Here is a 14,112-nt window from a genome sequence, read left to right as displayed (position 1 = left end):
TGCTAACATGGTTGTTTAGCTTTTTATACCCCAGATCTGCTGACAAGTCTGCCTCTGTCACCTCGGCCCCACTTCTGATTGGCTTCCCCAGCAGAAAGGGGTGTGTGTCCGCTTAATGCAGTGGGCCACCTGTTGGCCTGATTGACAATGCTAATTTTGGCACTAGAAAGAGAGGCCATGCTGAGGAACAAGCAACCAGTTTTTTCCCCAGAAAGTATAGTTGTGGGGGGGACTGAGATTGTATCTGCTGCTACTAAAAAGTTCGTGCCTTAGGTATCTTTTTTTTAAAAAAAGTGGAAGAGTAAAGAAATGGGGTCAGGGTGTTAATAGAGATGTTATTAGCTAATTGTGATAAAGAGTCAACTAAGTAATGGGCTCTTCCAGTCCCAGTCCAGCCAAACCATCCATTTGCCTCCTTGCAAACCAAAAAAGGGCAAATTCAACTGTCCATCTCCTGGTCAAATAAGTAAGCTGGTTGCATACCAGGTGGACTACTTATACTGGAAGAATATATTATTTTGACTTAATAAAGGTAATAAAGCCTTTACAAGTCAGAGCGCTTAGAACTTCTGAAGAAAGTTCATAGAATCATAGAATTGAAGATTTGACATGGACCCCAAGGGTCATTCAGTCCAACCCCCTGCAATGCAGGAATCTCTGGAAGTTAAGGATTGCTTCTAAAAAAAAAAAAGGTAAAGGACCCCTGGACAGTTAAGTTCAGTCAAAGGCAACTATGGGGTGCGGCGCTCATCTTGCTTTCAGGCCAAGGGAGCTGGTGTTTGTCCACAGACAGCTTTCTGGGTCATGTCACCAGCACACGGAAACACCACTTACCTTCCCGCTGGAGCGGTACCTATTTATCTACTTGCTCTGGTCTGCTTTCGAACTGCTAGGTTGGCAGGAGCTGGGTCAGAGCAACAGGAGCTCACCCCGTTGTGGAGATTCGAACTGCCAACTTTTTGATCGGCAAGCCCAAGAGGCTCAGTGGTTTAGACCACAGCACCACCTGTGTCCCACATTGCTTCTAGGATGACTTAAAGGAAGCATGTTCCGATGCAAACAAAAGCATTTGTTTATTTCATATAAATTGGAAATAATCCTTGATCAGAGATCAGAGGTTGAGACTTAGCAAAGAGGAATAAAAACTGTGCTGCAAACAGCAGGATGTTCAAGAGGGGTGGTGTTTTGCAGTCCACCTCCCCGCCTTGCAGAAAATGAAAGCAGAGATAAGACGTTGACTGCAACCATGGTGCCCTTCTGTTCATGGAAGGGCCTTGGATGCAGTGAGGCTTCCATGGGGGAGAGGAGGTGGGTTTTGGTGCCAATCTTGCCTTCCCCATGCAACCCTCAGGATAAGGGCCGGCCCAAGACCTTTTGGCACCTGAGGCGAACCCCAAAATGGTGCTCCCCTCCCTGCAAGGGAAGAAGAGATGAGTGAAGATCTACATCAAACACTAGGGGAAGAAAGATTGACATCGGGATCTGCTGCACCTGTGGATCTTGCCATCTGAGGCAGTCACCTCACTTGGCCTCACTGGTGGGCTGACCCTGCTTTGGCCCACCAAAATCTGCTCATTGGTGTTCATTAATTTCAATGGGTGTACTCTGAGTAAAATTTAGTTGAATAAGGGACATTTTGAAAAGTGGGGTTGTCTCCATCATGATTATGAGAGATAGGTCACCTTTACTCCCATTTGTAGGATGGGGAACTGAGGCTGAAAATAGTGGTTTACTCAAGGTTTCACGATGAACTGTGACAAAGGTTGGACATGGCCCAGCTCTCCAAGATGGATGGTGAACACAACTTGTCTAGGAAGTTTATGATGTCCTGGATGCAATGCTGGAAAATTAGCTTCATGATTAAAGTTTCATTATGTGGACAAAACACTAAATTATTGCCGAAGTGTTAATCCATATTACCAGGGGAAACAGCCATGTTATTAGGGTAGTAGTTAAAATCTGGAAAGTAACAATTTATAGCAAGCTCCCCCTTGAATGTCTTCTTAAAGACTGAACCATTTTTAGGGGAAATATTAATTCATTTATTTATGAAATGTATAGCCAGCTTTTCATCTAGGGTTGGAAGAGAAATTCCACTCAGTTCACATTTAAAGGCACCCACTTTTTGGAACAATATATGAACCAGAACACAGATACCTTTTGAAATTTGCACTTTTCCAAATTTTGCGGTGCTGTTCTTTTGTAAAGTAAACAAAAATGCATATACTGTACTCAGCTAAAGTGTGCACAAAGTTGCTTAGTGACCATAACATACAAAAATTAAGGAAAACTGCTTTACAAAAAAAAATTGTTCTATTTATTAAATTTATATACTGCTCATCATGCAAGGGTCACAGTGTAGTTTGCAATATAAATATGTATCTTAGTAGAAATTCACATTAAAATACCAATGAATTTTAAAAATAAAAACTGATATGGAAATGTGGAAATCTGAACTTAAGACTGGGAAAAAGAGAGAAGCGTTTTATTTTCGCCACATGTCTCAAAATGGCTTCTCAAATATTGCCATGCCCGGTTGTCTCTGGATCTAGCACTGGATCTGACTTCAATATCTGAACTAAGAACAACTCAGAGACTCTTTTGATTGGCTGGCCTCCCACTCCGGTGAGCTCGGCACGTTGTTGCTTAGCAACGAGACTACAACAAAGCATTAGTGCAAGGATTTCTCCTTGTGCAACTGAATCATCTCCCCTTCTTCTTACGCCACCCACGCCCCATGAATCTGTTCTCAGATTTTCCCGCAAGCCTCTGTATCATATTGGGGGACAGTGTTCACTTGTGTGTTTCCCTTGTGGTGTTAGTCCTTGCACTCGTGCAAAAATGTAGAATAGTGCCCTATATAGTTATATATTTAGGATTAAAATTACCTGTACTCTCGCCTTCTTTGACAACCAGGGCAGGTTTGATCTATGGCTATCGCCTCAACTCTACAGTGTCCGCGTAGGATCTTACTTTTCCCCAAGGCAACAGTAGCATTACAATAAGTAGCTCATGGCCTGAGGGTTCAGTTCAGGCCACAGGGGACTTTTTGTCTTGTTCCCAAATTCTACAGACTTTCCCCTAGACCCTAGTTATGTACAACGGCTATTCCCTCGGCTATTCAAGCCAAAAAAACAGAGCATCAAAACTGTGTCAGAACTTCTGTGGTTGTTTCTACTAAGGAGACAAAATTTAAGCCTCCTGTGTGGTTGTGTGTCGGCTTGTGTCAGCCGTAGGCAGCTGAAGCCAATCTTGCTAGGCCTTCAGCCCAGGCCCAATTGAAAATATGGCAGCTACTAAAATTAGTCGCTGACTAGAGCACTAGAGTATATGAAGTACTGATACCAACCACAATGACAAGGCACAAGTAATTCAAAAGCTCTTCTAAGGGTCAGCTTCACGCCCTATAACTATAGCCCTTTTCAGACATTCTTCTCTACTTGGTTTTAAATCTCCACACGGAAGGAATAGCAGAATATATGTGTGTGAGAAAGATGGAATTTAAAAACCTGTAGTCTAGTAAGCGGGTTGTTTTATTTATTTATTTTGCATTCCCAGTGATTTACAAATAAATTACTTTCATCTATAATGAACAGTCATCATTAACCACATGGTTTATTACAGAATGGCTACAGTGTAACATATGATTTATTGCCAAACCATGAATTGTGGGTGTTGTCTGAATGAATATGCATTACGTCTAGAAACTGAAGTTTCATTTTTGTTTGCTGCTTTTTCAACAAATCAATACTTTTGAAAGATAAGGAGAGGGATGTGTCTTCCCAGGTGTTGTTTATATGCACATATTCACATTCTGATGTGTTCACAAAATGTAAGGGGGGGTGAAATAAATGAACTTTACACTTACATTTTCAAGCAAAATATTTATTTCTTATGGACAAGTTACATTTCTTAAGTTTTAGTTCTTGCTATGCGGTTGGATATAATATAATCATAATGGGTTATGTAGACAGATTTCACTTCTGTGCTTTTGCTGTGAGGAGGAAATGTGTGATAAGCTAAAGAAAGCAAACAAGAACATAGCCCACAACTTTTGTGACAGATGAGCGAAACTCTTTACTCTGGGCTAAGACAGAAGAGGGAAGCAGGTGGCGCTGTGGGTAAAACCTCAGCGCCTAGGACTTGCCGATCGCATGGTCGGCGGTTCGAATCCCCGCGGTGGGGTGCGCTCCCGTCGTTCGGTCCCAGCGCCTGCCAACCTAGCAGTTCGAAAGCACCTCCGGGTGCAAGTAGATAAATAGGGACCGCTTACCAGCGGGAAGGTAAACGGCGTTCCGTGTGCTGCGCTGGCTCGCCAGATGCAGCTTGTCACGCTGGCCACGTGACCCGGAAGTGTCTGCGGACAGCGCTGGCTCCCGGCCTATAGAGTGAGATGAGCGCACAACCCTAGAGTCTGGCAAGACTGGCCCGAAGGGGCAGGGGTACCTTTACCTTTACCTTTAAGACAGAAGAAGTCATAAACAAACCCAAAGTTGCAGGGCCTCTCCAATACATCCCATCTCACACCTAAAAATCAGAGAGCTCAGTTGGTGTGCTCTTTTGAGTTGCAATTTCCAATATCTCTAACCTCCTTAAAACTGAAAACATGAGATCATATATTGTGGCACATTTTCTTATTGGAGAAACGCACACAAAACTGAAAATTGCCAGGGGGGGGGGGAAAGTATACAGAATAGGTTTGAAGCTTTTTGAGTTAACGGAAGTTAGTCAGCGTGGTCATCCCCTGCCTTCCCCTTATTCTCATTTGTGGTTTAGGTAATAACTTTTGGGTAGGGAAGGAGCAACATGGCAGCCTGGAAGCTGCACGGAAGATGCTAGACTATTGCCACCGGCCTGCTCGACTCCTTCAAACTGATTATGCAACAGGATATGATTTATTTGTAACCATCTTTGTCCTTGCTTTATATTTTGTAACTTGTTTCGTACTTGTTTACTTTTACACTGAATTATTTTCTTTAAAATCATCTCTCTATGTAATATATAACAAACATGGTCTTATCATATATTACCATGTGATAAGGGTAAAGGTAAAGGGACCCCTGACCATTAGGTCCAGTCTTGGCCGACTCTGGGGTTGTGGCGCTCATCTCGCTCTATAGGCCGAGGGAGCCGGCGTACAGCTTCCAGGTCATGTGGCCAGCATGACTAAGCCACTTCTGGCGAACCAGAGCAGCACACGGAAATGCCGTTTACCTTCCCGCCGGAGCGGTCCCTATTTATCTACTTGCACTTTGACGTGCTTTTGAACTGCTAGGTTGGCAGGAGCAGGGACCGAGCAACCCCGTCACGGGGATTTGAACCGCCGACCTTCTGATCGGCAAATCCTAGGCTCTGTGGTTTAACCCACAGCGCCACCCGCACCCCTGTGATAAGGGTAACAGCCTTCAAATTGTGAAGCTTCAAATTGCGTACACCCACATGATGAAGTCATCCCAGTCATATACAGCCACATTCAAGCAAGGATCTGATACTATCGTGTTGTGAATTTCACCACCCTGGCAGCCAGTGAAAGGGGTGAGGAAACTCCCAACATAATGATGAGTGCATTATAAAGTAAAGGGGGGAGAACTCATTATAGAGGTGCCATTTTGTGTGTGTGTGTCACTCATGTGTGTTTCATCCTGAGCATCATTGACATTTATTTTAAAAAAGCTCAATATAAAGAGCAGGATAGGGATTCCATTGTCAGAGAGATGCTTTGAGTTAATTGCTCTGATGTGCCAGTCTGGCGTGTTTGGAATAATAGTGGGCAAGCCAGCTTTCATTTTGGTATAGCTTCCAAGTCTGGCCGCAATGCTAAAGACTCTCCTCCTGCAAGAGAGGGGAGTGGTTGTGGTCGGGAGCCGGACTCCGCCTCAAGCAGGGGGCCCCCTGCCTACCACTAACCTGGCTGGCGCCCTCGCCCACAGGCAGGCACCCAACCAGGTGCCTGCGAGGGGGCGTGTTTAGCAGCCTAAATTGCTGTGGCACCAGCCTTCCGGCCTCACTTTTCGTCGTCCCGTCACGAGTCACCCACCCTCCACTCCCTTAGAGCACGGGGTCTCAGTTTACTTTTGGCCTTGCTATGGACCTTAGGTTGGTCGCCCTGGTTGTCCGGGGGGCCTGGTAGGAATTTTTCCATTTAGCATTAGGCTTTTTGGTTTTTTCGCCTACCTCGTAGCAATCGTCACAACTTTTGTGGTATTGGTGGGTAGGTTAGGCATTGGAATAATGTGTTGTGGTGTGTCGAAGGGCTAGGTGTGGCCATCGCCTACGCCTTCAATTTTGGGTATTCCGTTAAAGGAATCCGGCGGTCGTGTATTCTGTCCGATGCCTGCGTGGCGGGAGGCCATGGCACGACCCTCGGTGACATCAGGGGAGAGCTTATAGTTGCTTATACTGGTGAATAAACCCCGTTTTAGACTCACCCCTCTCTGAGGGGCTGGAGTCAGCTGACGTAATCCAGTGCCTAAGCCAATACCTTTTCACTTGCTGTAATCAATAAAGTTGTGGCCTTTTCTTGCCCATTAACCTTATATCACGTGTCCTCGTGTTTTCATTCCACTACTCAGGGATCGGGTCCTCGAACCACAACTGTCCACTCAGAACAAAAGTAAAGGACTCCCCCCCCCCATTTGACTTTTTCCTATGAAAATTGGGTGGAGAAATAAAATTTATCTTTGTACACCAGACTAGTTTCTACACACCCTCACACATCCCTCTCTATCCTCCACCCAGGTAACTAAGAGGCAAGATCAGAGTTCAAGGACATATTCCAGCTAGGCAAAAACACTGGAGGAGGATGTGGAGCAAGACTGGGGGGGGGGGGGTGTTCCAAGGACCTGGAGGGCCACATTTATCTTGTAATTTTATGTTGTGATCTGCTCTCAGATCTATGGATGAAGGGCAACATAGAAATTTAGTTAATAAAATAAACATTTGTCCCCAAGGCCTGAGGATCCCCACCCCTGTTGTAAGGGATACTGCTTGTGTACCTTTGGAGTGCAGACGGTTTCACTGGTGGTCTGAAAACACTGCTGTCCCAGGAAAACTACCTGGGTGGATACAATTGGGCCAGCCCAATTTCCTCTCTGCTATGAAACTGTCTTTAAAGTTGATGGATGAACGCAGTAAGCCTGCAGCTTTAAACACACTTAACTTGTGTGCTTTCAGCTTAAGCATATGACAAAAATTTAGAAAGGGGAGCGTGGTTCCGGGGCGGGGTGGATGGGAATGACTTTGCCAATCCTGCGAGCCACTGAGCCCAATTGCTTTTGACCAAACACAATTTGGGCTTTGAGTTCGATCCCTGGAACTTAATCACTGCATAAGTTGTGGACTTACTGTAGACAATAATATGATCACGTAGTGCAACTCCAACCTGAACCTTTTGGATAGAGAAAGTAATAAATTTAAAAATTTTGAATATGCCCTCACTGGGCCCAAATAAAGGTTCACAGGAGCTGATGATGATCAAAAGTCTTTACGATCACGTAAAATAAAACTTCTGGGTATACTGAACACAAGAGATGACCACGCAATCTGTGCCACCTGCTGTGTGATAATTCTAAAACCATTTTGGGAAACATTATGAAGAGCTTGCTGGGGAGGCCATTTCTGAACATCCTCGTGATTCTGAAACTAACATCTTGTACTGTATTTCTCCATTAATGTTTGTTGCTTGAATGACTCAGGCTACATCTTCCAACTCTTCTGTTTGCAGTCTTGATGGAACTTTGGGGTGGTGATTAAAGGACAGCTGTATGGTTTTTCTGCAGTCAAAAGAAGGAAGTCCAGTTTTCTAGTGCAACCAGGATAGCTGGAGATCACAACCAACCATTACCACCAGGGCTTAAGTTGTTTCCAGGCTCACTAGAGTTCAACCACTCTTTGAACAACAGGGCTGTGGTTCTGGAATGCATGAAGTCATATTTAAAAGTGCCACCACTGGGCAACTTCAGTCTGTCTCCACATTCTTGGATTAAAGAGGAGGTTTTTCAGGACACATGGCATAGTTAGCAGGCAGGTTTAAGCCCCGACACCACTATTTTTAGACACTAAGTGCTGATTATCACTTCCTCTATGTGGGGCATTCCAGCCATGTGCCATACAAAGAAAAAACCACGCCAAACTTTATCAGCTAGTATTACTGGTGCTTCATGAATGTTAATAATCACCAAATAGCCACTTCCCCAAAGTGCTGTGGAAGTATGTGGTAAACCATTTCAAACTGCTGGTGGGAGAATCGCATAACTAGATTTTCACAAATGCTAAGTTAGCTGGTTGCCTTAGTGAAAAGTTTTGAGTTGGTCAGAGGCAAAATCTGCAACAATGCTTGAAAATCCACACATTCTTATTGACCAGAAACCCGATTCATTAAATGACACCAACACAATTCTCAATATTTCTCCCTGCTGCCAGAAGGGGTCAAAGGCTATATGTATCCCTGTTGCCCATCTTGATTTCTGAGATGACCTTAGTGCGCGCACACAAATTCAAAAATGTTGTTAGGAAATAATTGTTGGGATCTGAAGAGGGCTGAGGCACTTATGTGCAAGCCCATCAGGGAATGGCTGGTTTCCCTTTTCACCTACAGTTCTTTGCTCCAGTACTTAAAAGGGACCCTCTGCCTTTAGGTGTAGCTTTTCATGGGGGATGTGTTAGTGTGCGTGGAATAGTTTGGGACAACTGGGGTGCACACAGCACTTAAGATACTGCACACAAAACCCTGCACACTCCCCTTTGGCGCTTTTTTGTGTGGCATTTCCTTTGATTGTTCAAAATGGCACAGTGCTAAAAGGAGAGAGCGGTATGAAATCTCTGTAAATGAAATGCTCAAACAGCTGCCGCAGGACTTTACAAGGTAAGAAAACATAAATTGAAGTTACCTCACGGAACAGTTTTTAGTTTGCCTTTGACCTCTCAAGCAACGCGAATCCTGACCTTGTAATGCTTCAGGTGCATCAGCCTTCACTTTTCCTGATGAATAGCGGCTCTCCTGCTTTGATTTAGTCTCAGTTGCACTAGGAACATTTTTATTCTCCTCTGAAACAAAATGGGGATGTCAAGCCAGAGTTGGGAGCAAGGTCTTCATTTATTATACTAACGTGACCCAATAATGTGTGCCAAGTTACCTATTACTCTTACGAAAGCTGAGCAAGAGGCCTCCCCGACTTCATTAGTGGCAACGCAGAGATATTTCCCAGAGTCAGCAAGGACCGCGTTTCTTTTTAAAAGGTAATAGGTGTCCCCTAATTTCTCAGTCTGCAAAACAATGAAATACAGATAGAGGGAGATTAGCTGTGTGAAGCCAGACATGTGGTGTTCTTCCCAAAGGAGCATTTACAAAACACTGTGACATACACTCGTTCCTCTGGCTGCCACCCTGATGCCATCTTTTGTCCAAATGACATTTGGCCTTGGTCTTCCAGATATTGTACAGTGCAGGTTTAAATCATCTCCTTCTTGAAGAGTAGCATGTCTAAATTTTTTAATGAAGCTTGGCTGCACTCCTTGTACTAGGAAAAGAAAAGAAGAGAAGGGGTATATTGCTTTTTTTAAAAAAGGCAAAATGCTGCTGCTGAGATTGAAGTACCAGTAAATGACTTCCCACAGCAAAGATTCCTTAATGGTTGAATTAGCTCCCTTTGGGTATCGTGATATACAGTAGTACCTCTGGTTGCAAACTTAATTCGTTCCGGAGGTCCATTCTTAACCTGAGGTACCACTTTAGCTAATGGGGCCTTTTGCTGCCACTACGCCACCGTGGCGCCATTTCTGTTCTCATCCTGAGGTAAAGTTCTTAACCTGAGGTACTACTTGCGGGTTAATGGAGTCTGTAACCCAAAGTGTTTGTAACCTGAGGTGTTTGTAACCCAAGGTACCACTGTAGTGGGCATGAGAGAAAGTTTTCATACTGTGTACAGGATGTAAATTGTTGGAGGTAAGTAAGCATATTTGTGTGGTGGGTAGAAGGGATGTTAATAACCAGCAGCACACTTGGTATAGCAACTGTGATCTGCCATGTGCTTGGGGACGTGCAAGAAAAATGAAAAATGAATGAAGTGGGGGCAGGCAGGGAGGAGAGAAATCCCTTCTGTGCTATTCCCCTGCTAACCAACTCCTGCATTTGATCTCTTAACATGTTTAGAAGACACACCAGGAAAATTCAGCCCCCTTTTTGCTGCCTTCCTGCAGTGCTGTGTCTACAGGCAGTGAGGCTATGGAGAAATAAAATGCCCTCTGCTTGATGATTTATGGCATGATAAAAAAAAAAATCTGTATCCTTTAGTTACCTAAGCTATGTATTCCTTCTGTATCATTTGGATCATTTGGGATGACAAATGGCCGAGTGCAAGGGGGCAGAGGCCTCAAAAGAGATCAGTGTCAAAGCTTTGCTAGTAGCTTGAAGCAGACTGGCAGAAACAGAATGTAGGGCTGAAAGAGGAAAGCTTCATGTGTTGCGCAACATAGAATGATGGCTGACAATCACCCCTATGCAGGGTGCCAACTTGAATAAAACATGGTGGGCGGCCCAGGGAAGCCCCACCTCGCATAATCGATCACATGACATGGTGCACACACACCATTTGAATGGCAATGCCCATCACCTTTGCGGGGGCCCAGCCCCTCAAAATATTTTATTGTGGGGGCTAATTGGGTCCTATGCCACTATGTTTGTACGTGACATGTAAAATTATTGTTTGAATGACATATTATTATTAGGCGGACATTATTAGGCAGAATATTTGCTGTATTGTTTTCAGTGTGCTGCTATAATAATAAAAATAAATTATTTATTATTTATACCCCACCCATTTGGCTGGGTTGCCTGAGCCACTTTAGGCAGGTTCAAACACACATAGAAGCATAATATAACATCAAATATTTTAAAAAAATTCCCGATACAAGGTTGCCTTCTGGTGTCTTCTAAAAGTTGTGCAGTTCTTTATCCCCTTGACACCTGATGGGAGAGCATTCCACAGGGAGGGCGCCACTACTAAGAAGGCCCTCTGCCTGGTTCTCTGTAACCTCACTTCTCGCAGTGAGGGAACCGCCAGAAGGCCCTCAGAGCTGGACCTCAGTGTCCGGGCTGAACGATGGGGGTGGAGACGCTCCTTCAGGCATACAGTTTAAGCTATCCTATCTGGACAAGTAATTTTACAATATGATTATATATATCCGGATATCACTTACATACTGACACATTCTTATGTCAATGTGTTTTTAAAGTTTTATTTTATTGGCATGTTTTACTGTACAGTTGAACCTTGGTTTTCAAACATAATACATTCCGAAAGACTGTTTGACTTCCAAGGCACATTCGAAAACGGAAGCATTTACTTCTGGGTTTTCAGCGTTCAGGTTCCGAAATGTTCGTCAACAGAGACATTCAAGAACCGAGGTTCCACTGTATATGGTTTGATGTTCACCACTTTGAGGATTTTGTTGATTACGAGGCTTATAAATAGTGTTTAAAAAATCATATTATGAGGACTCTGTAGTTCCTAGTTGGGTGGGGGTACAGCTGGGAAATAGTTATCCGTCATTCGCTCATGCCACTTTAACACATATCTGGCTTTCAAAGTTGTCCGAAGAAAGAGCAACTCTGACTTGTTGGCAGTAATCCAGTAGGACTGACTGCAAAACAGGTGGCTGCTCACTATGGGGTCTGGTATGCCGAAGTAGTTTCAAACTGCACAAATCTGCCTAGTCGCACATGTTGATAATACAAATTCAGGCAGTGGATAGGACCCAAAGAACCAGATTCCTAGTTCTGTTGCACTTGAGATTTTTCAATCAGCCATGCTCTATACTACATGCCTAAGAGTTTTTAAAACGAAGAGAATTTCGAAAGTAGTTTGTGATATGCCACGATGATCAGCCGTTCAAAGTGGGAGGCTAAGTCACAAAATCCCATTGGCCACACCAGACCCTGAAAGCTTTTAAAGTAGCAATTTGCATTCCCCAAAATGTCTTTGCACTTGTTTACACACATGGACGTTATACAGAATAATCATCGTGTGCCAGAAAGCATAATGTGATAAGCATTCCAGGGGGGGGGGGGGCAAGGAAGAAAGGAGCCTGCTTTCATTTTTTTAATTGAAATTGCCATAGCTTATTTAATTTCTTAACTTGATTTGGTCTTTGAGGGACTCAATGTTAGTGGTCCCCTGTGGCTCAGATGAACCAGGGACCACCTTAATGCTGCCAAAGCTATGTCACAAGAAGAAATCAGCATAGGGTTCAAAGGAGCCCCTCTTACGTCCCCCCTTTGGCAGTGCTTAACACGGAAGCTTACTTCCCATAAAGCTCTGCACCCACAAGTTCATAAAATCATAGAGATGTAGAGTTGGAAAGGGACCCTGAGGGTCATCATTCCAATCTAGCACCCTACAATGCAGGAATCTCAATCTCCACGGCAGATGGCCATTCAACCTTTACTTAGAAACCAAGAAAGGAGAGTCCACCACATTCCAAGGGAGTTGAACAGCTCTTACCTTCAGAAAGCTCTTCCTCATCTAAAGTTGGAATCTCGTTTATTGTAGCTTGAAGCCACTGGTTCGAGTCCTACCCTCCGGAGCAAGAGAAAACAAGCTTGCTCCCATCCTCCATGTGACAGTTCTTTATATATTTGAATATGTCTATAATATCTCCTCTCGGTCTCCTCTTTTCCAGGCTAAACACACCCAATTCCCTCAACTATTCCTCACACGATTCCAGAGACTCAGCTACATTAGTAAAAAAATAGTGTTTTGAATGCGTTATAAACATACAACACCGGATGGCGCTGGGGAGTATTAAAAAATGATATGTGATTTTCCATAGCAGTTTTGTTGTTGTTATAACGATTTAATTTCTGACTTATTTATAGCATCCCCACCCCCAGTGTGTAGATCCACCCAGTGTAGTCTGACCAATGCAAAAAATAGGGGTACTGTGATTTCCCTTGATCAAGACACTATACTTGTGTTTATGCAGCCTAGAATAGCATTTGAATCTGGCTTCTCTAATACCATCTAACTTCAAGTTTCCAAAGATTTACTGGACAGTATTTTCATCTAGATAGCCTGTTTAAGGTGTAAAATTAAAAAAATATCATTTACCCTGGACTAAGCAGTAGCACACAAAAGATTCTCCTGGCTAAGAAACAGTGCAACATGCTTAGAGCCATGTTAGGAAGTCGAGACAGCTTCATAATTTTGAATATTGTTTCAGAGAAACACGGAAGCTATGGTTTTTCTACTCCCCTCCCGGAAGCTTGGTAACACATCCATTTTAATAAAATAGATTTTGCTGGTTACAGAGGCTCGGCTGGGATATTAATTTTGCTTGGTAGTATGTAACTATGTAACTGAATAGCTATATAACTGCACTCCCTGGTTGAGCAGGGAATTACAGGGACTTTTTTTAAACTCACCAGCCTCATTGCCCTGAATCAAGCCTTATAATAAGTATATTTCAAACATGTATTACAGTGACATCTCTGCCCAGGCTGCAAGAACACAGCTCTTGGCTTTCGCTTTAAAAATTGCTGGCCACTCTTATTCTGTTGCATAATGTTTGTGCAGGGTTTTTGCATCAGTGTCTCACGGGTAGGCCCTTTATTTATATAGTTATTTGTTTTTATTGGCATTGTGAGAGAGTAGAGAGTCCATAGCTTGATTGGTTGCAGTATGGTTTGTTTGTTTGTTTGTTTGTTTGTTTGTTTGTTTGTCTGTGTGTGTGTGTCTGTGTGGTGTGTGTGTGTGTGTGTGTGTTGTGTCATATTAGCCATATGCAGTGCCAGATTTACATATAAGCTAAACAAGCTATAGCTTAGGGCCCCACTGTCTTGGCCCCCCCCCCCAAAAAAAAATAAAGGGGAAAAAATGGATGCACATTTCCAAAATATAAGATAAAGAACAAATAAAATAAAACCTACATGCAGCAACAGTGTTTTGTGTTGTGTAGGCTCCTATGATGTAAGTAATGGGCCCCGTCGCTAGCCTGCTCCCTAAAATATCACTGGTTTGCTCATTTCTATATTTAGAGTGACTACATTCTGCATGGACTGGTTGCATGGCAACATGTGCAAATGACTTTAGATACCTGTTAGGTCCATAAATTACC

At 43.5% G+C, this 14,112-nt stretch overlaps 1 protein-coding gene across 7 annotated transcripts in view; it reads right to left on the bottom strand.

Moving 5' to 3' along the window:
- Positions 1-3,515: 3,515 nt before the first annotated feature.
- The window catches only part of CCDC141 (coiled-coil domain containing 141), a 125,105-nt gene continuing 114,508 nt past the window's right edge, over positions 3,516-14,112 (bottom strand). For 5 of the 7 annotated variants that reach the window (XM_028748431.2, XM_077916513.1, XM_077916516.1 and 2 more), the window contains 4 exons: positions 9,364-9,518; positions 9,135-9,264; positions 8,889-9,045; positions 3,516-7,772 (listed from right to left, as the gene is read on the bottom strand). In XM_028748431.2, coding sequence (XP_028604264.2) covers positions 7,691-7,772; positions 8,889-9,045; positions 9,135-9,264; positions 9,364-9,518 — 524 coding nt within the window. In that variant the 3' untranslated portion in view covers positions 3,516-7,690. Of the gene's footprint in view, positions 7,773-8,888; positions 9,046-9,134; positions 9,265-9,363; positions 9,519-14,112 lie in introns of those variants that run through there. The other 2 variants (XM_077916504.1, XM_077916512.1) reach the window with 2 other exon arrangements.

Source organism: Podarcis muralis, chromosome 1 (genome assembly GCF_964188315.1).
Source record: "Podarcis muralis chromosome 1, rPodMur119.hap1.1, whole genome shotgun sequence".
Taxonomy (NCBI): Eukaryota; Metazoa; Chordata; class Lepidosauria; order Squamata; family Lacertidae; genus Podarcis; species Podarcis muralis.
This window is presented reverse-complemented; position numbering and strand designations above follow the sequence as displayed.